The sequence below is a fragment of the Cryptomeria japonica genome, chromosome 7 (genome assembly GCF_030272615.1).
Source record: "Cryptomeria japonica chromosome 7, Sugi_1.0, whole genome shotgun sequence".
Classification (NCBI taxonomy): Eukaryota; Viridiplantae; Streptophyta; class Pinopsida; order Cupressales; family Cupressaceae; genus Cryptomeria; species Cryptomeria japonica.
Window position 1 is genome coordinate 336,140,547 of NC_081411.1, and position 26,913 is coordinate 336,167,459.

At 34.1% G+C, this 26,913-nt stretch overlaps 2 protein-coding genes across 2 annotated transcripts in view; one reads left to right on the top strand and one right to left on the bottom strand.

Annotated features, from left to right (window-relative positions):
* Window positions 1-1,617: 1,617 nt before the first annotated feature.
* Window positions 1,618-8,342, top strand: LOC131053187 (glucan endo-1,3-beta-glucosidase-like). Its single transcript, XM_057987807.2, has 5 exons — window positions 1,618-1,696; window positions 4,745-5,745; window positions 7,226-7,374; window positions 7,796-7,893; window positions 8,005-8,342. Exons 1-5 carry the CDS (start codon window positions 1,618-1,620, stop codon window positions 8,340-8,342), a joined length of 1,665 nt encoding a protein of 554 aa, XP_057843790.2.
* A 3,629-nt stretch (window positions 8,343-11,971) lies between these two features.
* Window positions 11,972-26,913, bottom strand: part of LOC131856742 (G-type lectin S-receptor-like serine/threonine-protein kinase At2g19130) — an 18,910-nt gene continuing 3,968 nt past the window's right edge. Inside the window, exon 3 of the mRNA XM_059208651.1 lies at window positions 11,972-12,198. Coding sequence (XP_059064634.1) covers window positions 11,972-12,198 — 227 coding nt within the window. The remainder of the gene's footprint in view (window positions 12,199-26,913) is intronic.

A 26,913-nucleotide genomic window follows, 5' to 3' on the forward strand; every position in this document is an offset into this window, starting at 1 on the left:
AAAGGATTAATCCCTAAGATTTTTGATCTGTCCTTTGCATATTCAAATTTAGCAATGAAAAAACCCTTGGCTGAGGGAAAAATGTTAACTGAACCTTTTATGATCAATTCCCAACTTTGGGAAATCCAAGTGTGTAGTTGAGGAAGTCTTGGCCAAAAACCCCGAAACCTGTAGATCAAACCATGAGCTTCAAACATAGAGGAAGTGTGGATGATCTCCATGTCAGTATCAGCAGACACCTTGAAAACTAGAGGTTTGCAAACAGAAATAGCCACAGGTCCCAAGCTACGGATACCCCGATCACCAACAGAGGGCGCTGGAAGCACCGTATCACCATCTGAAACCCCCGCAAAGCTCCCATACATAGCACCAGGCTCACCGGCCACACCAGGGGAAATGGGGGACTGGACGACATCACCAGCTGATCTAAGGGTAGATGGCTTCACAGCAGTGGACATCCTTAGGGCAGCGACGACGACAACAACAGTCGCAGACAGCCTTAGGGCAGCAGACGGCATCATGAGCAGAATTCCTAATGATAACAAAGTTGGCTAGGCTCTTCAATGCCAATTAAAAGGAAAGCAAATGAGCAAAAACAACCTTCTCAAAAGCATCCTTATTCAATGAATTTGCTACACATAAATGGAAACTCCTTTTTGGATAACTCTTGCACAAATAATATTAAACGCAAATATTATTTATTGCTCAAATGCAAGGTGTTCAAGAAAATGAAGTCTTTTGCCAAAATAAAATTTTGTATTTTGCTCCAGGTTTATTCACGTGGAAGATATGATCCCATCGAATGTTTTTCCAAATTAGTGCTAAATAATAGGAAGCAATTGCCACATGTTGCTTGGAGGGAACTTTGAGGAGCTCCTAAGAATTTTTCTTCTTCATAGTTCCCTTCTTGTGACAAGTATCACAATTTCTCTCTCTCCTCAATGCTTGTTGATCACACTTTGAATATTTATATTATAAGAGTAAATCATTAAAATCAGCAACATAAGACCATTAAAACTAATTAAATTAAATCCACTTTTGAAACTTTTAAGATCATTGAAACACCTTAATCCCAACAGCAAGCATACCTGCACTGTCTACCATTTAAGTTCCAATTGAACATAAACATATACCTGCCAAAATTGTGGTTACCATTTGCTTCGATCTGCAAGAAGTTTGTCTATTTTTGCAATCAAATATGATATATACGATAAAATAAAAAACAACATTATATTTAAATGGATTTAGAGGGAAAGCATTTTTGAAAAGCATTTGGGAGGGTTTGAAAAGTGACCACCGTAACTGCTCTCCGTTCAACGGGCCCTTCGCTGTATGTCATTGCATGTTAGCGAATTTGTATGCCTCTTTTTATGTATGGTTAGTTGTACTTTCGTGCTATTCTGTATGGAGAATAGCGGCGTTTTTTTTTAATGACTTGACTGCAATTGCTGTTCAATGCTCTCGTTGATTCTTCTTGCAATTGCCGTTCTTCCACCGACCAAGACTCTGACTTGACTGACATAAGAAATGTCAGATTTGCTCTCTATAATTACGGAGCATAGATAGTAAACATTTATATGTTTGGGCTTGGAGGATTTGCCTGGTCTCACAAAAAGAATGGGTTCCTGGCAAGGAAATAAAGATTGCTATGCTTTGGTTCTTCTCATTGTCGTTTCATTCTACATAGCTCATGCAGGTGAAGTTCACTCTTTATCGAGACGCTCAGTTGCATAAGAAATTTTTTAGCTGGTTTTTTGGGGGAAGATGCTAGTTGAATAAGATATCATCCTCAAAATTATTGTCAGAATCTAAATTTAACTGCAAAATCTGCAAAATCTCCTTAAGCTTGTCTGGAAAATTTTCAACTCCACCCACAATATAAGCCTTGTGCAAACTTAAAAAACAGGACTCCTAACACAGAATGGGATACTGGCTTACATGACAAATGAAGGGTTGAATCTTAAGGATATATCTTAATTGGAAAGTAGGGAAGTGGAAGATTGGACTGATTGAGCTCTCACTATTAGCTTATGATCAACAAGCTTAAAGCTAGGTTTTATGTTTTTGGCCATCCAATTTGACATGTCAAAGCCTCTAGAGGAAATGATCGTGTTTCACAATTGCCCTAATGTGTTTTGGTAGTTCTGTGGTTGTTTTGCAATTTTATGCGATGGCTACTATTGGGTGTCAATTTAATCTTACAGATATTATATTTTTTTCATTAGGTTATGTAGCATAGAAGAATTAGGAATCATCAAAAACAAGTAGATCAATCAAAACACAAGACATGATAACTCAATCAGAAGAACATTCATTGAAATGAACCTAATTCTAAGCACACTCAATAGAGGTATGAAAACAAAGCATTCAAAAGAAAATATTATGCAAACCATATAACAATTTGGATGCTTCTTCCATGCGGCTCTATTGTTGTTCTTTCCTCTTCAATGGGTTTGTGGATCTCACCTACAAGTGCTCACAATTGAAAGCAAGATTGATGAAAAGCTCAAGAGTACTAGAAGCGTAAGTTCGATAATCTAATAGAAATTCGGGATTAGGTTTGATTGAAAATCATCCAATTTATAGAAAAATTGGAGAAAATGAGCAAATTAGCATGAAAGAGATTTGAATAGAAATTCAAATCAATAATAGAAAAATTATGACATATCTATGACAAATTTCTCTGCAAGGCTTATGACAATTCATGACAAATTTCTATGTCAAGAATTTATGACATTTTATGACATTTTATGACAAATTCTATGACACATTTCTATGTCAAGAATTTTATGACAATTTATGACAAATTCTATGACAAATTGCTATGTCAAGAGTATGACGCATGAAGCACACAAATAGGGAGAACTAGAGACAAGATAATTAGGTGGAATTTGAATTAGAAAATTAGAAAATAGGTGGAAATTAGGAATTAGAATTAGGTAAATTAATTAATAATGTGTCATTTATTAATTAATTCACAAAAGAGGAATAATTAGCCAATTAAATTAACATTTAATTGTGACAAGAAGACCTAGGATAAATAAATAAATTATTTAATCCTAGAGGAAGAAATAACACACAAGGTTAAATGAATAAATCATAAAACCTTGGAAGATGAATTAGAAATGCAAAGACGACAATTAGGTCTTGACAAAGGATAATTGATATCGATTCGATCATGATTTTGAATTGATAAATGACCAGTGTTGATAAATGATTTGATTGAGTTTGGTTGACAAAAGTCAATGACAAATTGACCAAATTGACATGATTGAAAAGGACAAAGATCGATGACGAATCGATCACAATATGACAAGATTGACAAGGACAAAGATCGACCAAAATCATGACTGAAGATTGTTGTCAACAAGACCAAATTTGAGAGCGAGACGAATGAAGAATGTAGAAGAATGACTCGATGCTCGCAAATGATAAAGATCAAGTGCGAATCATAGGAGAAATGTTAATGCGACGCAAAAACCTAAAATGAGGCAATGCGCAAATGTTAAAGTATGACTCTGCAAGCGTTGACCATATGTTAAAGTATGACTCTGCAAGCGTTGACCATTTTTAGGTGTCTACAGGTTAAAAAGAGAAATTAGAGTTCTATTCCTGTTACAGTATAGAAGATTATTACAAACATAGATCTCTAAATGGAATAATTGAGAGGTTGGTTTAATCTTTATTATATGTTTTTGATTAGATGAAAAAGGGAAATTTGGGTTCTATTTCTGTTACAGAATCAGTGGCAATGGGTGATATAGTTGTGCATGAAAGTTTCTTTTCTCTCTTGCTGCACTATCCAGTTGAAGTGGATATTGACGACAGGGATAATGCGGGTTTCCTGACAAGTCCTGTGACACCAGGAGGAAAGGGCAAGAGGCCTGTAGTTGGGTTTGAGGTTGATATAAAAGCTATAGATGCTACGATGTAAGAATTGATGCTGAAGATGCAGACATTGAGAAAATTTGCCAGCACATTTGTATGATTATAAGAAAAAGCTATGGTACAAGGATTACTAGTGGATACACAATGCCTCTATTGGAAGATGCTAAACTGGTTAGGGTAGTGTTAAGGGTGACGGGTATACAAGGCTTTAAATTTCAAGGGTTGGGGTGAGGCAGTGGGACCGATGATTCAGTCAATGGTTGCAGTTTCGATAAATGTAGCTTATACTAGGGCTTGTAGTCACTGATTGACAGGTCCATCTACTATGAGAGTGGTCCATTGGAAATTTTTCTCAATTGCCCTGACGTGTTTTGGTAGTGCTATGTTTGTATTGTAATATTATCTGGTGGCTACTACTGGTTAATTTAATCTTATAGTTTAGAGCTATTTTATAATTTTGATTAGATTAAAAGGAAAATTGGGATCCCTAAAGAAAACTGGGATCCTATTTCTGTTACAGAATCAGTCAGAGACTATAGCAAGCAAAATTCTTTAAAAATGAAGAATGGAGAACACATAGGAAAAACAACCAGTTATAATGCTAACATAAACAATACGAAAAAGACATTCCTTGAAAACTTAAGAAAATTCCCTTGTATTTTAGTATTAATAGTTTGTGAAAATGACCTGTCAATGAAATCCCATATATTAACTTTAAAAAAATTAAATAGAACTAAACTAAGTTTTGTCGTACTAAACGTGATTTGTATTCATCTCATTTTGACGAAATCTCTTAATATTCACACATATAAATCTCTTAATATTCACACATATAAATCTCTTAATTTTCTCACAGATGGTGAAAAGATAGGAGTATGCTATGGAATGCTTTCAGACAGTTTGCCTTATCACAATGAGGTGGTGAATCTGATGCAGTCAAACAACATAGGAAAGGTGAGATTATACTTTTCAAGTCAGGACGCCCTGCAGGCCCTGAAGAATTCTGGAATCGAAGTGATTGTGGGAGTTCGCAACGCTGAGCTTCAGACGATTGCAAATGACCAGGATGTAGCGAACATATGGATGAATGACAACATTAAACAATTCCATCCTTCTGTCAACATCAAATACATTGCAGTGGGAAACGAGGTGTTTTTAAATAGAACACTCATTTTGTATCTCCTGCCTGCAATGGAAAACATTCAGAGGGCATTGAGGAAGGCTGATCTGCAGAACAACATCAAGGTCTCCACACCATACCCAACGTCCGTGTTGAACAACTCATTTCCTCCGTCTGAGGGAACATTTGGTGAGGATATGAGTGCTATCCTTAACTTTCTATCAGATAATGGCTCCCCTTTCATGGCCCACGTCTATCCATACTTCAGCTACAAAAACTCCGCAGGTTCAACTTCTGCAGACTATTCGCTGTTTAGATCGACAAGTACTGTGGTGACTGATGGCAATTTAATGTATAACAACTTGTTCGGCGTTTTTGTCGACGCTTTTATATCTGCTATGGAAAAGCTGGGACATTCCAATATTCCAATTGTAATAACTGAAAGTGGGTGGCCCACTGCAGGCAATGCCGTGGCTACTGTGGACAATGCCCGAACTTACAACAACAATCTCATCAAGCATGTTTTGTCAAATGCAGGAACACCAAAGAGACCTGGAACGACAATTGAGACATATATTTTTACACTGTTCAATGAGAATCAGAAGACTGGGGCTGAGGCGCGCCATTTTGGTCTGTTTGATACCACTAAAATTCCTGTCTACCCTATGGACTTCCTAGCTGAAAGTTCTGTTTACCCTCCGCTCAGCTCACCTGAAAGTTCCAAGGATTTAAAAGTGGTGTATATATATCTAACAGTAATCTAGCAAATGATTGATTCCTTCTTTGTATCTCAATAGAAAACCATAAATTTTTTAAAAAGTTGAATACTACATCTAAAATTGTTTTTGTTAATAGTACAATGAATTATTTAGTATTGGGCAAGTTTAAAGTTTCAAATGTTGGTAGTTCCATTAGTTTTCTTAACAACAATATTGCTAAATAATTTGATTGAATTATTTTAAGAAAATAGTACTTGAATAAGAAATTTTCCCTCAAAAGATTATTCTTAAATTTGTTCACGGGAATCTAAATTAAGTGTTGGAAAACATTTCAATCCCACCCTCAATATAATCCCTCTGCAAACTTAAAAAACAGAGGCTCCTAACACAGAATGGGATACCGGATCACATGACAAATGGAGGAGTGAATCTTACAGGATATATCTTATTTGGAAAGTAGGAAGGTGGAAGATTGGCCTCATTGAGCTCTGAACTATTAGCTTATGCTCAAAACCTTTAAGGCTAGGTTGTGTTTTTGGCCATCCCATTTGGCATCTCAAAGCCTCCAGAAGAATTGATTGTGCTATAACTGGCAGCGGTTCTTAAGACAGTTTTGTATCATTGCTTATGCAACATTTATCATCTTCCTTCTTGTGGGCAATCAATGTTTAGACATTCGGATTGGAGCATGTAAGTTTATGATGGGCAGGATGGGTATATCAAGAGGCACCATTATGGATGATTTTCTAAGAATGTTGAAAGTGGCAGTGGGTCATACAGTTGTGCATGAAAGTTTCCTTACTATCTTGGTGCACTATCCTGTTGAAAATAGATGTTGAGGACAAGGATAATGCGGGTTTCCAGACAAGCCCTTTGACACCAGGAGTAAAGGGCAAGGAGCCTGTGGTTGATATAAAAGCTATAGATGCTATGATTTAGAAATTAATGCTGAAGATGAAAGATTATGATAATTCAAACAATACTCCCAAAATACTGAGAGAAATATTCAGCTAAGAAAATCTGCTTATCTTAGTATTCTATATAAAAAACTAACTAGATTAAAAGATCTATTAAGCTGAGAAACTCTGCATATCTTATTATTGCATATGAAAAACTAACTTTACTCATAACTGAGTTGAATGATTACATTGAAAAATTGAATGGGTAAATTACAATAATATTGAATTGTTTTACAGATGATTCATTTCCTAAGACAACTCAAAAAACTAAAAACAAAGCCTTATTATAGCAGTTTGCAAACTGCTGATTTATTAAAGCATAAAACTAAAAAACTAAAAACAAGATAAAAAACTAAAAAGATATGATCTTTGACTCGGCATCATTATCATGATCTCCAACGCAGCAATCCAATCTCTAATCCAACACAGAAATCTCATCTCCAATGCATCGATCATATCTTCAGAAGATGCAGACACCAGAGAAAATTTGTCAGGGCAATTGTATTATAAAAATTATTCCCTCAATGGAATTGGTTCAGGTTGCAGTTTCGATCAATGGAGTTTATACAAGGTCGTATAATTGCCGATTGACAGCTCCACCTACCATGAGAATGGCCCGTTGGATGGTTTCACTATTTGCCCTGATGTGTTTTGGGAGTGCTAACTGCTATGCTTGTTTTGCAATACTGTCAGGTGGCTACTATTGGTTGCTAGTTTGCTCTTATAGTTTGGAGATATTTTATGTTTTTTATTAGATAAAAAGGAAAATTAGGATCCTAAAGGAAAGTTGGATCCTATTTCTGTTACAGAATCAGTCAGAGACTATAGCAAAAAAATATTCATTAATAAGAATAATGGACAGCAAATAGAAAAAGAAACAGTTAATGCCAACATAAAAAAGACATTCCTTGAAAACTTAAAGACATTGCCCAATAGTTTAGCATTAATAGTTTATTAAAATGACCTGTTAATAAAACTCCATATATTTTCTTTAAAAATTCAATTGAAATAAACTAAATTTTGTTGTGTTGAAAGTAAAATGTATTTATCTCATGTTAATAAAATCTCTTAATATTCACGCATAAATCCTTTCTTTTAATGTCTAGCAGATGGTGCAAAGATAGGAGTATGCTATGGAATGCTTTCAGACAATTTGCCTTCTCACGAGGAGGTGGTGAATCTTTTGCAGTCAAGCAATATAGAAAAGGTGAGATTATACCAAGCAAATCAAGCCGCGCTGGAGGCCCTGAAGAATTCTTGAATAGAAGTGATTGTGGGAGTTGACAACACTGAGCTTAAAACGATTGCAGGTGACCAGGATGTAGCGAACGGGTGAATGACAACATTAAACCATTCTGTCCTGTCCACATCAAATACATTGCAGTGGAAAACGAGGTTTTTGCAAATAGAGCATACGTTTCATATCTCGTGCCTTCTATGAACAATATTCAGAAGGCATTGAGTAACGCCAATTTGCAGAACGACATCAAGGTCTCTACACCACACGCAACGTCCGTGCTGTACAATTCATTTCCTCCCTCCAAGGGAACATTTGGTGAGAATATGAGTGCCATACTTAAGTTTTTGTCAGATAAATACCCTCCTTTCCTGGCCAGTGTCTATCCATACTTTAGCTACAAATACAACAGAGATTGAATTTTTGCAGACAAGCACTGTGGTGACTGATGGCATCTAATGTATAACAACTTGTTCGGCGCTAAAGTCGACACTTTTATATCTGCCATGGACAATATTCCAAGTGTGATAACTGAAATCGGGTAGCCTTTTATATCTGCTATGGACAATATTTTGGTCTGTTTGAAACCAACAAAACTCCTGTCTACCCTGTGTTCAGCTCACCTGAAAGTTCCAGGGATTTAAAAGTGGTGTATATATATCTAATTGTAGTCTAGAAAAATAATTTTTTAACTAGAATTGTCACAAGCACCTCCAAAACATAGGAGAACAGAGCACTGCTAGAGCACAATTTATTGAATTAATTTAGATTAAAAATTTAAATTTCCATTTACAAATCCTGACCACAATCTAACTCTAGTTTTTAGTTGATGATTGATTCGTTCTTTATTAAAAATTTTTAAAAAAAAAACTAAAAGAAGTATCTGAAGATTTTTAATAATAGATCAATTTTAAAATATGGAAAAATTTAGACAATTGTTTTTTTAAATTCTTAAGATTGGCTAGAATAAAATATACATCGAGAGGAAATATAAAAGAGGTGAGAACATTATATTACCATTCTTTTTTATGTTTACCTTTATCATATCAAGTATTCTATGGAGTTGGTTTGTATCATGTTCATAGTGAACATGTCTCATTACTAAAATAATAATCCAGATGAAAAACATGAGCTTGAACAAGATCTTAGATACAATGAACATCAATTTTGAAATGTTTGTTTTTTACATGGAGAAGAGAAATTTTTAGAAAGCAATGCACATGGAGCATCCATTATCAACTTTAGTTAGTTCATTTTGATATACTTTATTGATTATTCTTGAAAGTGTTTGTTTTAAGTTTTTTTAAGACCAAAATAATCAAGCCTTTGATGTATTCAACAATCTTAAAGTCCTCGCGGAAAATGAAAATGATGATAAAAAAAAGGTCTTAAGGACCAATCATAGAGTGTAATTTTGTTCAAGAGATTTTACGGATTATTGTAATCTTAGTGACATCTAAAGACAACTCACTATTTCTTACACACCTCAAAAAAATGACATCATTGAAAGGGAGAATCATACAATGGTGAAAATGATAAGGGTTATATTTCAAACCAAGAGATTGAGCATTTTCTTTTTGTGCTAATGTAGATTCTATAGTAGTGTATATTCTCAAATAAAATCTCACTAGTGCACTTGCCATGACACCTTATGAAGCCTAGAATGAGAGAAAGAATAGTGCTAATTATTTTGAAGTTTGTGTTCATGCAGTTGGTCAAAAGGAATAAATTTAGATCCAAAAAAGTCAATCATACATTTTTGTTTGGTATGGTGAACAAATTGAGGACTATAGGTTGTCTAATCCTCCCACGAATAGTATTTTTGTGTGAAGATATGTTATCTTTTGATGAAGGGAGAGTTTAGGTTGTGAAATCCTCTTAGTAATAGTATGGTTGTGTCAAGTGATGTGATTTTTGATGCAAGAAGAGTTTAGAGACATCAAGAAAGTCATGTTGAGAAGTCAAAATCTATTTTTAATGATAGTCTCAATGATAATATTCTGAATGAGTTAAATCCACTAATATTTTAGTTTTTGGCACTACAAGTCAATAAAGTAGCACCTCTTTTAATTTTAGTGTAAGTCTAACTTCAAGTCAAAGTTTCTCCAATATAGCCAAGAATTTGAAGCAACATTTATTAGAGGAAAATAAGTAAAGCATATGAAGATAATTTGAGAGGTGAGATAATGAATTTTACTTTACTTTCACAATTTAAATTTGAACTATTATTGTTTGAAGATGCATGTACTAATGAGGTTTGGGTGCAAGCAATGCAAGAAGAGGTAGATTCTATTAATAGGAATGATTCCTAAGAACTTACGTAGATTCCAAATGAGAAGAAAAATATCATTACAATGTGGATTTACTTGAGACTAAGTACAACATTGATAGGAGTGTTGAAAGATGTAAGGCATAGTTAGCTATAAAAGGCTTCATACAAAGGTATGCAATAGATTATGAAGATATATTTCCATCACTAGCAAAACAACAAACCATTAGAATAATGGTTTTACTATGAAACGTGTCTTCATAAATGGGTAGTTAGAAAAGGAATTCTATGTCCAACAAACATAGGGTTTTGAAGTGCAAGGTAAAGAACCATAACACCAAGTATACAATCTAAAGAAGGTTTTGTTTGGCCTCAAGCAAGCATCAAGAGATGGTATGCTAGGATAAATGGATAGTTTTAGTATAATGAATTCAAGAGAAACAAAAGTGGGCCTACAATTCACTATAAGAAAGGAGATTTTTATATTGATGATTTGTTGTATATGGGTAGTAGTTTTAATATGAGGGATGAATCCAAAATTGTTAATAATGAACAAATTTGAAATGAAAGGTCTAGGTCTCATGCAATACTTTCTAATAAATTGAGGTTCATCATAGTGAGGATAGAATTTTTATTTATCAAATAAAATATGCAAAAGACAATGTTAAAAATTTGGTACGATTGAATGTAAAGCAACATCCATTCCATCTACTTATGAAGGTGGGTTACGTAGAGAAGATATTACTAAAATAGATGGTGAAACAACTTATGAAAGTTTTGTTGGAAGATTGATGTTTCTAACTCACACAAGACCATAATTTACTTATTTAGTTTCTCTTGTTTCAAGGTATATGACTAAGCTATCCAAAATTCATATGAAGAAAAACAAGAAGATATTGAGGTATGTGAAAGGTACTACAAGTTTTAGTATTTCATATTATGCAACTCAAAAAGGTCTCAACTTGTTATCTTTAGTGACTTTGATTGGAGAGGAAGTTTGGAAGATCAGATGTCTACATTTGGTAATTGTATCTCACTTTGTTTAGCTTTAGTTCCATGGAGATCAAATAAAGCAAATTACATTTTCTTTTTCATCTAAAGAAATAGAATATATTGTAGTCATTTTTTTACATACACAATCATTATAGTTTTGAAAAGTCATAGAGGATATGGGGAGAAACAAATTTAGCCTGCAATGACCTTTTTGTGACAACATGTATGTATTAAATTGGTTAAGAATCTTATCGATCACAGTAGGACAAAGCATTTTGATTTGAAATATTAATTTATTTGAAATTCAGTTCAGAAAAAATATGTGAAATTGAGGTAAAGGCTCAAGAACAACTTAAAGATATCTTTACAAAGGTGAGACACTCTGGAACCATCTTTCAAATCTGTTTAGCATCAAGAAAATGCACTAATCAAAAGATAGATTTGAAGCCATTACTAGGAAGAGTTGAAATCTCTTCTATGAGAGCCTTCATTGATCTCTCAAAAGATAGATTTCAGAGCCACTTGGAACTTGGAAGCCATTACTAGGAAGGACTCCTTTGTAAACCTTGCCAAAAACCTTCAAATCCCAAACTCAAAATTTTTCTTCCATTGCAGTTGTCTTTCCGGGCGAAGTGAACCGGCCAGAGCTGTGGTAGCATTGAGCTGATCTTGGAGATGATCATAGTCAATCCAAGCTTGAATATTCTTTCTCCCATTTAGATCTAATTGAATGAACTGGTCACCAGCCAACGTGATTGTCATTGATGACATCGAATTCTGGGTTCTTTACTGTGTCGAATTCGACTGCAAACAGATGATTGGAGGTTGTCCCAAGCTTGTGAAATTGAACAAACCAAGGTATGAATCTTGTTGGCCTCCCTTATGTGTCTTTTTGGGCATTATGATAAATGTCAGTCCATTCCCACTTATCGAATTCTGTGGAGGCGGAGCCAGGGCGAATATGAAAGTAGAAGTTGCATTCTTGAACCAGCGCTCTTTCATACGCACAACTTCTGAATATAAAACACTACCAGTAATGTATTATGAATTATTGGTCAAGCGGATACCTATAAGATCGGGTTTCGTTACAAAATACAACGTTCCCTTGCAAATACAGGCTTGATAAGTTTCTACTGGTTAAACTAGTCAGTTTGGGAAAGACGAAGGTTGTTTGGGCTTGAGTAGACAGCCACGGGTGGAAGAGGAGGTAAAGCACAAGGACGACATACATGCCTGCCATTGATTCATGACGAGGGGGGAGGGAAGATTAAGAGTCTAAGATTTTTGTTGCCTAGTAGAAAACCTCGACAATGGCCAAATCGTTGACTAGGATTCATTACATAGCCTAGTCTAACTTAAAAAGGAGTTTGATCTTTGACAAAGCTCTACTCTTTCTTTACCTATGACAACTCATTTTATAAGATAAATCAAATTAGATTATTACATGTACATATAATTTGCACACATTAAGATATAATATTCTCTTTATTCATACAGTAGTAGTAAGCTCTTTTAGTTTATAAATATCTATATTATCCGAAAACAACATTCATTTAATACACACATGATAAAAATATTTAGAAATGTTTTTGATACATAAAAAGGAAAATAAGGTCCCAATCCCTTACAAAATAGAAGAATTTAGAAACAAAAAAACCAACATAACTAACATCCAAAAAAATCTAGGTCTAGATTGCAGCGAAGTAGCACAAAAACAACATAAAATATGTAGAATAAAAATCAATCACATAGTTTTTTAAAAAAAAAATTTAATCCTTTTTGAGTAAAAGAAACTTGACCTACCAGTGAAGGTTCCTTGCATGTTCTTTTAAACTCCCTTTAGCTTTCTTTTTCTTCTTAGACTCCACCTCAATGTCTTTATAATTTGTCTTCCTAAGATCAACCTTTAGCCTCACAAAACTGGAGATAAATAATCTTGACAATCTTGTTAACGATAAAGCATAGCAATCCTTATTTCCTTGCCGGGAAGCCATGCTGCTTCACCAGACCAGACAAATCCTTGTGACCCAAACATATAAATGTTTACTCATCTACGTTCTCTAATTAAAGAGAACAAAACTAAAATTACAAAAGTCAGTCAAGTCAGAGACTTGACCAGTGAAAGAACGGCAATTGCGCGCAATCAACGGAAGAATTGAAAAGGCGCCAAAATCATCGTCTTCGTTTAGTTGGAGACAGATTTGAATAAGAACAAAACTAGAGTCGTTTATGCATGTTCTCTACAAGTAAAAGGGGTTTTCGAGACAGGGATTCACAGCTCTACAATTTGATGAGTAGTTCCATAGAGCGTATTGTGAGGGACCGAGAAAATTACGGAGATAAATTTGACGAATGCGCTTTAGTTTCTAGAATATCAATCAAGACTATCAAATGCGTGAGTAGTGTAGTAAGGAAAATTATTTAAAAATGAAGAAACACAAATATAGGTGACATATTGTTATCCATTTAATAAAAAACTAACCTCTAGATTTTGAAGCAATATATTACCAATATAATCAATTCAAATATAGTTATTCTTAATCTTTTATAAGACATCACATAATTGACAATTTTGGATATATTTTGGAGGATGGTATGGATGAGGATGCCTTTGGAGTCATTGAGGATGATGGAGGGTTGTTGCTAGACCTCCTTTGTGAGGCCAACATTTCTCTTAATTTAGCCGTATTGCTACGTTGAGTATGTTATCTCTCTCTATTCTTAGGACGACATGCGTAATGGGTTCCTTCTTGTGACATCATCCCCCTTCCTCTTTCTACCAATTAGACTGTTACAGAAAATTTCCCTAATGTGCCTCCTCTCTTGAGTGTGTTGCAAGAGTGGAGGATTGGGGATGTCACTCTTTAGTGGTCTCACATTCTCATTTTGATGCACCTCTTACATGACCCTATTCTTTATATTCTTGATGGGTGGATGGATAGAGAATCTACAAGGATGAATGTTGGCTTGCAATTGGATTAGTCTAGGTGATGTCTTTGAGAAATGAATTCCTTCTATTATCATTCCAATAATTGATTGGCACACCAAAGTTCTATATTGAGGTCCTTGGTTTCTTGGTAATGCATTGCTTCATTTTAAAAGATTGTCTACTAGTTTTACACTATCAAGATTAATAAGGTTCCTATCTAGGTTCATCTCTCAAAGCTCCTTCTAGAGCTTTGGGATGAGAGTATTATTCATGGTATTGCCGATGCAATCAATCAATTTATTACCATTGAATATGTCACAAAATATATAATAAGGTTTAGTTTTGTTATATTTTATGTTTCTGTTAAAATTTGTTCAAAATTGCCTATTAGTATTGTAGTGTCACAAATTGCACCTTGTGTCAATTTCACACTTGTGCGTTATGCCTAGTGCATTTATAACTAAACCAATGATCGAGATTTCATGTTTTTTACTTCATAAATGATAATAATGAACTGTTAGTAGATTTTAGTTTGATTGTGGAAGATATTAGTTAGACGAGATCATGATGTGTAGAAATTTGCACAATGTGTTGACGTCTTGACAAATTCTAATAGAAATTAGGATCTTAGGAGACTAATCATTATAAACAATATATAAAAAAAAGTGCATTAAGAATCATGCAGCCATAAATTAACACATTACACAAAATAAACATGGGGAAAACCCTTTTGGGTTAAAAACCCATAAAGCACCATTTTTTAAATACACTTACAAAATATAGTCTATGACAAAATTGACTTGAATTTGGGGATACTTTGGAATACTTCTACATGAAAAATAATACCTCTTGTGCATAGTGATAGAGCTCACTATAAATCTCCAAATTTACACTTCTCTCAAATGAGGGAGTACCTCCTTAAATATATGAGGAAGGGTGGCTTCACTAGTCACACCTTTTTGATAACCCCCATTGATAACTAATTAATAACCTATTAGTTATTAGATTATAATAATTATTTCAAATTTGATAATCTTATAAAGCATATAATATATAAGGTTTTATAACCTTATATTAGAACATTATATATGAATGTTATAAGGGTATGACCCCTAATAACATCATTTTTTAATAGATTCTAAGATTCAAATAAGAATGTTACATGCAGTTTGTCCTTTATGTATGCCAAAATTTGGTCAAACCCACTTGTAATGGTTACTGCTGACAATTACAAGAAATATATGTAAATAAGCTTTCTTTTAATTAGTTGGTTAGTATATTAGAGGTTGTTGCAAGTTTCTTATTTTATGTCTAGTAATTATTATTTTAATGCTTGTTTTGGTTGCATTTTGTTTAATTTCAATATTTTTTAGTTTGATTTTTTATTTAGTTAATTTCTCACTTTAATTTATATTTATTAGTCTTAGTTGTTTTGTCTTTCTCTATCACTTTATTCTTATTTCTTAAGTGGTTATAATTTCTTGTTTTGTTTGCATTTTCAGCCACTTTAAACATTTTTAGTATGACTTTTATACAATTTTAATTAATAAATGTGGGAGAGGGCCCGTACCCATTACATAACTGCCAAACTGGTCCATAGAGAAACTCACAAGTAGTGATACCACCAAAAACAACAGAGACCTAGAAAGGACAAACCTTTTTTGAAGCATGCTTTTGACCAAATAGATAACCAAGGGGAACAGGTTCTCAAAAAAACCAAAATTACCTAGTCAGGAACATAGGGGTTTTGGAAAGCCCCAAACCATCTCCCATATAAATCTTATGCTTATAAGAGCAGAGTCAAGGTAATTAAAAAAACTTAGTTGATTTTGAAAGGCTTCCCACAACCTTGTATCCGAACTCACCAAGTCTCAACAAAGAAAAGAAATAGGTGAGGTGGGAACCAAGCCATGCCAGGCACACCAACTCCAAAGGGTAGACAACAGCAAAATAGTCCATAGGGTTCTAGATGGCCTCAATAAACTTTTTGTTGGTGGGAATCCCTATAAATAGCTTCTCGATGACTATCTCTATAGGCTTGTGACTTGTAGAATAAAATAACACCATAATTCCCATATGCAAAAAGCTCATGGCCACCTCAAGAGGCCACACAAGTGGGTAAGGGCTAGTAAATGTAGAAGAAAAGGCCCAAGGAGAGAGTGATCACTTTAGGTGAGGAACTGGAGCAAGCACAATGGCAGGTTGGAGGAGAACATGGCCCTCTCTGGTTAAGCACCCGCATGGTAACCAACCCTCAACACTTTCCCACAACCAACCCACCACTTGCAGCACCAATTTAACACCAAAAAGAATATCATCTTCCTCAAAACTAAATTCAACCTGCATACACCCAAAAACCTAGCCCACCTTGAAGAAACTCCACCTCAAAAGGAATCTCCAAAGAGAGGGAATGTGATAGTGCAAAGGCACATTCCAGGAAGAGAGAGCCCAAATTTCCCCATACACTGTCCTTTAAGAACCAATCAAAGGAGCCCACCAGAGAACAAAAAACAACATCACAGAAGACATTTACATGTCATGGAGAATCCTACAATAAATCCCATGCTAAGAGTAAACAAATCTATAAGAGCAAGAGTACATACTAGGGCCCATAAGAGCACTAGGAAGACCCTAAATAGGGGGGCATCATGACCAAAAAGGGGAACAATCCCCACTCCAAGAAAATGTTGCAAGAACCTCCACCATGATGCAAAGAAGAGAGAAAATGACACCACTCTCAACATCCACCCCACATCAACAACAAGGGGCCCAAACCATGTAGCATGAGAAGAGGTTGGTAGCCCATACCAAGGAGCGGGGTAACAAAAAATGAGAGGCAAAGAAGCAAAGCCTTCCCAAGAACGAAGTACAACCAACAACCACTGAAGGAACAAACTCCAACGTGAAAGGCACAACAACAACCATCAACAGATTTTTATATAATTAATTTAATCATATTAATATATATTTATTAGTCTTTATTAGAAAAATTTTATAGTTCCTTTTTCCCTTTAAATTTTATTGTTGTTTTATTATAGTCTTTTATGACATTATTTTTGTATTATCTCTTGTCATTTTTTGGTTATTTTTCTATTTAATGAGCATGTGTAAGAAGTTGAGTCCACTTTTTGGCCAAAAAGTGGAAGTGCTTTCCTTGTTTTTCAAAATTCATCCTAATTGACCTAAAAATTTGAAGCACTTAAAGAATGAATCTTGGAAAAAGTAGGAAATGTAGTTCTCAAAGTCTAGTTTCTAAATATCTAATTTATTTGAATACTCAAATGATGCAAATTAAGTTTCGATAAGATTTTCTAAAAAGCATTGTTTAAAGTTCACTTTTTTAGGAGCATACCATGTCAGTGTACGATGAGGGTAATTTGACCTAAATGAAACTATTTTTTCGAATCCTTTTGGGAAAATATTTGTAACACACTCACCTTTGATAGGGTTTCTAAGGGTTGCTAAAATTGTATGCACCACATAATACTATAGCTATATCAAGGGTTTTACCACACGGATGCCAATATAAAAGAATGGTGGTACACACAATCCAATATATCATGTACAATATCAACAATGGATCAAAATAATGATGAAAAAATAAAAATTCACTAGGCATTACATCCTCCACCCTAAGGATAGGCTTACTCCTAGAAGCATGCCGAAAAGATGGGGATAAAGATCTCAATAGCATCGCATCCTCCCACTTAGCTTAATTCTCATCATTAAGGTCCATTGGACCCTTATCCACTCTATGTCTTGACCCCTAAGTTTCAACTTCTTATGATTAAGTCCAACAAGGAATTATTGATGAGAGAATTCCTTTTACCTTTCATGTTTTCTTGTTTCCTTAGCTTAGAAAATGTGTTAGTAAGGTATAGATCAATTTTGGATTACATTTTTGAGTCCCTATATTTTATTTTTTGTCATTATTTTTCATCATTACCTTCAATGTATGGTAAAGTGTGCTAATTATTTTATGACATATCCTCATTCAAAAATATAATCAATGGTAAAAAAGGAGGAGAGGAAGACATAGCATTAAAATCAGCATTTTTCATAAATACTTTCTCAAGTATTATGGCTTCATGTTCTACATCATCATCATGTCATTAATATCACATGCTCTAACATTTTATGAATGATATAAAAATATATCTATGTATATTTCTAATCTACACCAATAGATTACCAATATTATTAATCCCTTCCAATTTAATTTAAATTTTATTGTCAATGAGGTATTGAACCTTTTATTTATAACCTATGAAAATTTCTAAGGTAAAATAATCTTAAATAAAATGTTAATTACAAAATGCTTGATCATTAAACAATCTAAGAAGTTGTTTTCTAATATCTAATGTATGAACATGGGGTAGTGTAGGTAAATAAGTGATTAATTAACTTTGAAGTGCATCATACATAGAATCTTAAATCTTAGTATAATTATGAAAACTAATGATTCAAAGCAAAAGTAATAGCAAATTAATTCATATTCTCATTCATATCATTACACTTCAAAATATTTTTTGGCTTTTGTTATTACAAAGGTAGTAATTATTTATACATTAAGATCCATATATGGATATGTGCAGGATCATGGTGGGCCAAACAAGACCTTAAGTGAAAATGAAAATTAGAAAAACAAAGTTAGGAAACTTGACATAAAAATTTGAATAAGTTACCAACATTATTTCAAAAATATGTAAGAATAGAACCTGTAGAAAATTGAATGTAGTTTCTAAGCTACTAGTTGTTTTCTAAAAAAAATAAAATCTATTTGATGAAAATTTAAAATTTCAATGCAGTAGTACTAAAATTTCAAGAAAAAGATAAGAATAAGTTGTCTGTCTGACCACAATCAAATCAAAATATTTTTTTATAAGATTTTAGATATAAGTAGAAGACTCATGTCCAGATGTGACACATATTTTTTGGTTTTTTTTTAAAATAAATATTTAATTATGATTTTTTTACTACATATTTTTAAAATATAAAAAACTCATATGTTTGACCACCTTAACTTGGTCAAAACTTTATGAAATTCAATTTTTCTTTTTATTCTAATCCTATAGTATATGAAGCATAGAATGTGCCACATGTTTTGGATTAAAAAAATGCGATACCCTTTTAAAGTTATAGATATTTTTCAATCAGCCTATCAATCAGGACTTTATTAGGATATAGCCATTTTTTGGCCCCTCATGATCTAGCACATACACATATATGTTGGCAACAATGCATCAAATTTAGGGGAGGGGGGGTGAATTAGTTTGCACCAAAATTTCTTGCAACTTAAACCATAATTCAAATCTGATAATGAACAGTTAAATAATTAAACAACACCACATCAATACACACATAACACCAAGATTTTTCATGTGGAAAACTCAATGAAGGGAAAAAAACATGGTGGGACCTTACCCACAATGAGATAATACCCTATTAGGAGTAAGTGAAATATTACAATGGGGAATGCACATGCATTTAGGAACACTGCCTAGAGCTCACTACCCAAATTACAAAACCCGAAAGGAATACAACCCTTAGGGAAGGGTCACTACCTTACATGAAGTCACACTAATTAAATAATTTGGATTACATCTGGAGAATCATGAACTGCTGGAATAGCATCTCAACATGCCTGAGTATAGTTTCGATTAATCTCACTGTCTGATCTTCTCTGCAACACACCTTTTCACACTTCCTAAGGATCAAACACTTGTTCACACACTTAATAAACCACACACATTCACATTTACTTGAAAATATGTCACATATACCTCTCATAAATGATTACAATGCTTATTTATACAAGTCATCAACCTATCTTTCAAGATTGGCTCACCACATGCTACATATTACAAAATTTTAATCCCACATGCTACAATAATACATGTGGACTAAAACAATGTTGTCTAAGACATAGTATGGACCTAAACAACCACCACAAATATGAAACACCTCCAATAATTATGCCTCAATCATCCGCACCATGCTACATCACCAAAAACATAGCATAACAAGAAGAACATCACCGGACCAATAAAATCTTCAATAACATGCATGATAATCAATATGAACCACCAATACGCATGGAAAATGATCTAGAAACATCCATAAGCAAACGTGAATTGCACCACAACAATCGCAACATCTCACATTACTAGAATCATCATCATCATTATACCGGATCTCAAGAACATCAACATAACTAACTGTCAAACTGAAAGATTTTCTTCTGGACCTCCAAATCATGAACCACTCGAATTGAGGACACACATCAATGTCCAAAACACATCCCATGCATTCACAACCAAAGATATTACAATTTCAGAGAACACCAAACGGATTTAAACCAAAGCTGCCAATACAAAACAACCAAATAACCAATCATAATACCAGATCACACAAATTGATCAAATCATCATGCAGAGCTCTGAAACTACAACTGAATCAAATAGAGACAAGTATCTCACAACCATTAAACCACATCATCTCATCTGTAACATACAAGCTCAACCAACTCAACCAATCTGACTACAACACTAAAATAAATATTGACCTCACATATGTTGACATCAATGACAATATAGATCAGCCAATATCCAACAATCTCCCCATTTGGCATTGATGGAAACATGTGAATGTGAAAAATAATCAATACAAAGAAAGAAATCAATCTCAGAAATTTCAACTCCCCCTTAGACCAATATCACAACATCCTTTGCTGAATACCCTAGACAGCTTCAAGATTTTTCACATGCTCTTCTCCCCCTTTGACATCAATGACAAAGGTACATAAATCAGGATTCTCTCTCCCTTTGATTTAGCAAACAGATCTGGACACCACAACACTGACTACTCCTTCTGAGTACCATCCACCACTCATCAATCCAGATCACAAGATATCTCTGTGAAGCTCACCGGATTGATGCAACTCCATGCATCTTAGTTCTCATAAAAAGGGGTCATCACCCCTAACTTCTCTCAGAGATACAAAAAAGTATCTTTAGGCAAAGGCTTTGTGAAAATATCTACAATCTTTTCCTTTGTAGATACATACTCCAATCTGACTTCTTCCTCATTAACCTTCTCCCTTAAGAAATGATACTTGATAGATATATGCTTTGTCTTAGAATGCAGTACTAGATTTTTAGAGATATTAATATAACTTGAATTGTAATAATATATAGCAATAGGCTCATTATAAATAATTCCCATATCCTTCAACATTTTATTCATCCAAATTACCTAAGTACAATTGTTGGCAACAACAATGTATTCAATTTTTACAATAGATAATGAGATAACATTCTACTTCTTACTTGTCCATGATACCAACTTCTTTCCCAAAAAGAATGTACCACCTATAGTACTCTTCCGGTCATCCACATCACCAACCCAATCAGCATCTGTAAAATCTCTCAAAGTAAAGTTGTCATTCTTAGGATACCACAAACCAAGATCAGTTGTCCCTTTCAAATATTTGAATATCCTTTTAATAGCAGTAACATGAGATTCCTTAGGATCATCTTGAAATATGGCAACAAGGCCTACAACATTCATAATATTAGGTCTAGACTGTGTCAAATACAACAAACCACCAATCATAGATCTATATCTAGTTTGATTAGCTTTCAGAGATTCATCTTCTTTTGTTAGCTTACATCCAGTCACCATAGGTGTACCAATAGGTTTAGAAACATCAAAGACAAATTTCTTCAACAATTCCTTTACATATTTAGATTGAGATATGAAAATACCTTTTTCCAATAGAGTAATTTGAAATCCTAGAAAGATTTTCATTTCACCAATCATAGACATCTCAAACTCATTCTACATATCCTTAGCAAATTTATTACACAAGCAGTCATTTCCTTCAAAAAAAATATCATCAAAAAAGACTTCAACAATCAAAATGTTATTCTGACCAATGTTGAGATACAAATTATTGTCCGCAAAACCTTTGTTGAATTTAAGCTTCATCAAATACTTATCTAATCTTGTATACCAGGCTTTAGGGACTTGTTTCAGTCCATACTATGCTTTCATCAATGTGCAAACCATGTCCATTTCATTTGTCAACTGAAATCCATTTGGTTGCTCAATGTAGACTTCTTCTTCCAAATTGCCATTAAGAAAAGCTGATTTAACATCCATCTAATAAATTTTGAAATCTTTGTGAGTAGAATATGCAAGAAATAATCTGTTAGCTTCAATTCTAGCCACCAAAGCAAAAGTCTGCTCATAATCAATTCCTTCTTCTTGAGAATATCCCTTACACACAAGTCTAGCTTTGTTTCTGACAACATCACCCTATTCATTCATCTTATTCCAAAAAATCTATTTAGTATCAATCACATTTCTATCCTTGGGTCTAGGACCAAGTTCCCATGTATTGTTCTTGTCTTGATCCGATTACGTTCTTCTTCCATAGATTTAACCCAATTCTTATCTTTACAGTCTTCATCAATATTTTTAGGCTCAATCTTAGAAATCAGACAAATTTCTTCAACAAGTCTTTTCCTGGTCATCACACCTCTATTCTTATCACTAATAATCTGATTCTCTGAATGATTCAATCTCACATACCTGGGAGTCTTAGGATTTCCTTTAATTTTTAGGCTCTTGAACTTTCTCATCTGCATTTGCATTTGTAACTTCTCCTTGATTCTCTATATTTTTTGGATCAACCTAAACTTTATTCTGCACTTGCTTTCCTTTATCTATACTAACTTCTTCAACATTTGAGTCATATCCACAGGATCTAATTTGTCTCACATTACCTTCGTCAACCTTTACATTAGCACATTCAACCATTTTTCTTAATCTTTTATTATAACACATGTAGGTTTTACTTCTAGTTGAATAACCAAGAAAAATTCCTTCATCACATCTAGCATCAAACTTTCCAAGATCTTCATCTCTTTTAATGTAAAATTTACTTCCAAAAATTCTGAAACATCTAATAGTAGGAGCATGACCAAACCATAACTCGTAAGGAGTCTTACTAGTATCACCTTTGATATTTACCTAGTTAAGAGTGTATACTGCAGTACTCATAGCTTCTCTCCAATACACATGCGACACATTTCCCTCAATCATCATGGTTCTAGTAGCTTCTTGTAATATTCTATTCTTTTTCTCAACAACACCATTCTGTTGTGGTGTCCTAGGAGTAGATAACTGTCTCTTAACTCCATGCTCTTCATAGTATGCATTAAACTCAACGAAAGTGAATTATTCACCTCTATCAGATCTCAGACACTTCAACTTCAAATCCACTCTATGTTTCAACTCTAGCTTTGAAAATCTTGAACTTCTCCAATGCTTCAGACTTATCCTTAAGAAAGTAACCCACATCATCCTTGAATAGTCATCAATTAGCAACATGAAATATCTATCACCCTGCAAGATTCTCACTCTAGAAGGACCACACAAATTAGTATACACAAGATCCAGCAAACCATTTGAATTATACTATTTTCTCTTATATGTAACTCTTGTTTTCTTCCCTAATTGACATTCCTTACATACTGAATTAGAAGGCTTTATTAACTTCGGTAGATCTCTCACTTCCTAAGTAGAACTTATCTTAACCATGCAATCAAAATTTACATGACACATTCTTTTATGCCATAACCAACTTTCATCAATCTGAGCAATCAAGCAACTTTTACCACTAGCATTCAAGTGAAAGATATTACCTTTTGTCGTAGTACCTAATGCAATCTCAGTTTTAGAGCTACTCAATATCTTACATTTGTCATTCTTGAATTGAAAGTTGTATCCCTTATACACCATTTGACCAACACTCAAAATATTATGCTTTAAACCTTCAACATTTAAGACATCATCAGTGTTATGCTTACCATCAAGAGAAATAGAACCTCTACCATGGATTACACAGGCTTTATTATCACCAAATCTTACCATGCCACCATCATAATTTTCCATGTTTATAAATTTACTCTTATCACCTATCATATGATGAGAGAATCCACTATCAATAATCCATTCATCTTTCTCCTCAACTTTCACAGCTAGGGCTTTCTCCTCATTAATACGGCTTGTAGAATCTATAGTTGCTGGATCATCTTCTCTGATATCAATGAACACAAATTAATCTCCTGAGTTTCCTTTATGAGAGTCATCATCTATCACACCTTCATCAACAATATAATAACACTTCTTTTGATATTTAAGCTTATATGGCTTAAATGGCTTCGTAGGATTTTTATCTCTTTCTAGACACCTTGATGCAAAATGTCCTATCTTATTACATGAAAAACATTTAAGAGGTAACTTTCCTTCATACTTACCGACACCTTTAGGAAATCTTCTAGCAATAAGTGCTTCAATCTCCTCAAGCTCTTTTTCTTCATCTTCCATCTCTTTCATCTCTTTCTCATATCTGGATACTCTTGTAGAACTTTCTCCCAGATCATATCTCTATTTCTTAGATACAGTAGATTTGAAGGAAGAATCAGTCTTAGGAAGAGGGTCACGAAACCCACTCAAATCAAAAGCACCAAGTTTACCAACCAACATATATCTTGTCACATCTGTCACAATTCAGATCTCATCTATAGCAGCAGTCTTATGTTTGTAAGCAAGAGGCAAGGATCTCAATACTTTAGCAACAATCTCAGATTCTTCAAGGAAGCCACCGGCACATTTAATTCCACACACAAGCTCATTCACTTTTTGCATAAAAGAAGTAATATTCTGATCTTCACCTATCTTCAGGTTGTCATACTTTCCTTTTAAGCTTTGCAACTTAGCAAATTTCACATGATTGTCACCTTCATGCAAGGTCTCCAACTTTACCCAAATATCATAAGCAGTTTCAAGATCCATCAGATTAGTCATTTCAAAATCTAACAAGGCACCCAATAATGCTTCCTTGGCTCTAATAATGTATTATGCTTCCTTTATCTCATTTGGAGTACAAGGACCATTTTGATGAACATTATAGACATTCTTAGTGATCTTCCAATACTCTTCTCCAATGCATCTCAAATGAACTTGCATGTAGCTCTTCGAGAGAATGATGTTCGTTCCATCAAACTTGAGACTATCTTTCTTGAAATAAAAGCTTGCCATCCCAGATCTCCTCAAGCAGTCAATCTTCTTCCAGAGGATCTAGCTCTAATACGAATTGTTGGCAACAATGCAGCGAACTAAGAGGGGGGGGGGAGTGAATTAGTTTGCACCAAAAAATTTTGCAACTTAAACCATAATTCAGATATGATAATGAACATTTAAAGCATTAAACAACACCACATCAATACACACATACCACCAAGATTTTTGACGTGGAAAACTTGGTTAAGGGAAAAACCACGATGGGAACCTACCCACAATGAGATAATACCCTGATAGGAGTAAGTGAGATATTAAAATGGAGAATGAACATTCATTTAGACACACTTACTAGAGCTGACTCCCCAAATTACAAAACCTAGAAGGGCTACAACCCTTAGGGAAGGTTCACTACCATACAGAAAGTCACATTGACTTACAAAAGCATTTGGATTGCATCCAAAGAATCATGAACTGATGGAATAGAACCTCAACATGCTTGAGTACAGTTTCAATTAAGATCACTGTCTGATCTTCTCTACAACTCACCTCTTCACATTTATGAAGGATCAAGCACTTGTTCACACACTTAATCAACCACACACATTTGCATTTACTTGCAGATACTATGTAGATACCTCTCACAAATGATTACAATTCTTACTTATACGAGTCATCAACCTATATTTCAAGGTTGGCTCACCACACGCTACATATTACAAAAATATAATCACACATGCTACAATAATGCATGCAAACAAAAACAATGTCAGCTAAGACATAGTTTGGACCTAAACAACCACTACAAATATGAAACACCTCCAAGAATTATGCCTCGATCATCTGCAACATGCTACATCACCGAAAATATCACATAACAAGAAGAACATCACTGAATGCATGAAAAACTATTGCAGACCACCAATATACATATCACACGATCTAGAAACATCCATAAGCCAACATGAATCACACTGCAACAACCACAACATCTCACATTACTAGAATCATCATCATCATTATACTGGAACTCAAGAACATCAACAAAACTGACTGTCAAACTGAAAGATTTTCTTGCGGACCTTCATATCATGAACCACTCAAACTGAGGACACACATCAACTTCCAAAACACATCCCACACATCCACAGCCAAAGATATTACAATTCCAAAGCACAACAAATAGATTCACCAAAACTATCAATATAGAACAATTGAATAACCAGCCATAATATCGGACTACACAACTCGATCAAATAATTATATGGACCTCTGAAACTACATCTGAATCAACTAGAGATAAGTATCTCACAACCCACTAAACCACATCAACTCATCTACAACATACAGGCTCAACTGACTTAACCAATCTGACTACAACACTGAAACACATATTGACCTCACATATGTTGACATCAATGACAACATATCAGCCAATATCCAACAATATATATTCTTCTAATAATTGTGACTATATAGTTATAACATGTGAATATAATTTCATAAAACAAGAAAACTTATTTACATAGGCATTATATTGTACCAATTCTAGTAGCCCCTTATTAAAGATGTTTTGTATATTGAAAGCATGTAAGGGGGTAATAAATTTTGAGCACAAAGACAAAAATTGAATACCATAATCATTAATGTGTTCATTGATCTTTGGACACAGTCATAAATTGATAATAATTACTTTATGCAACATATACTT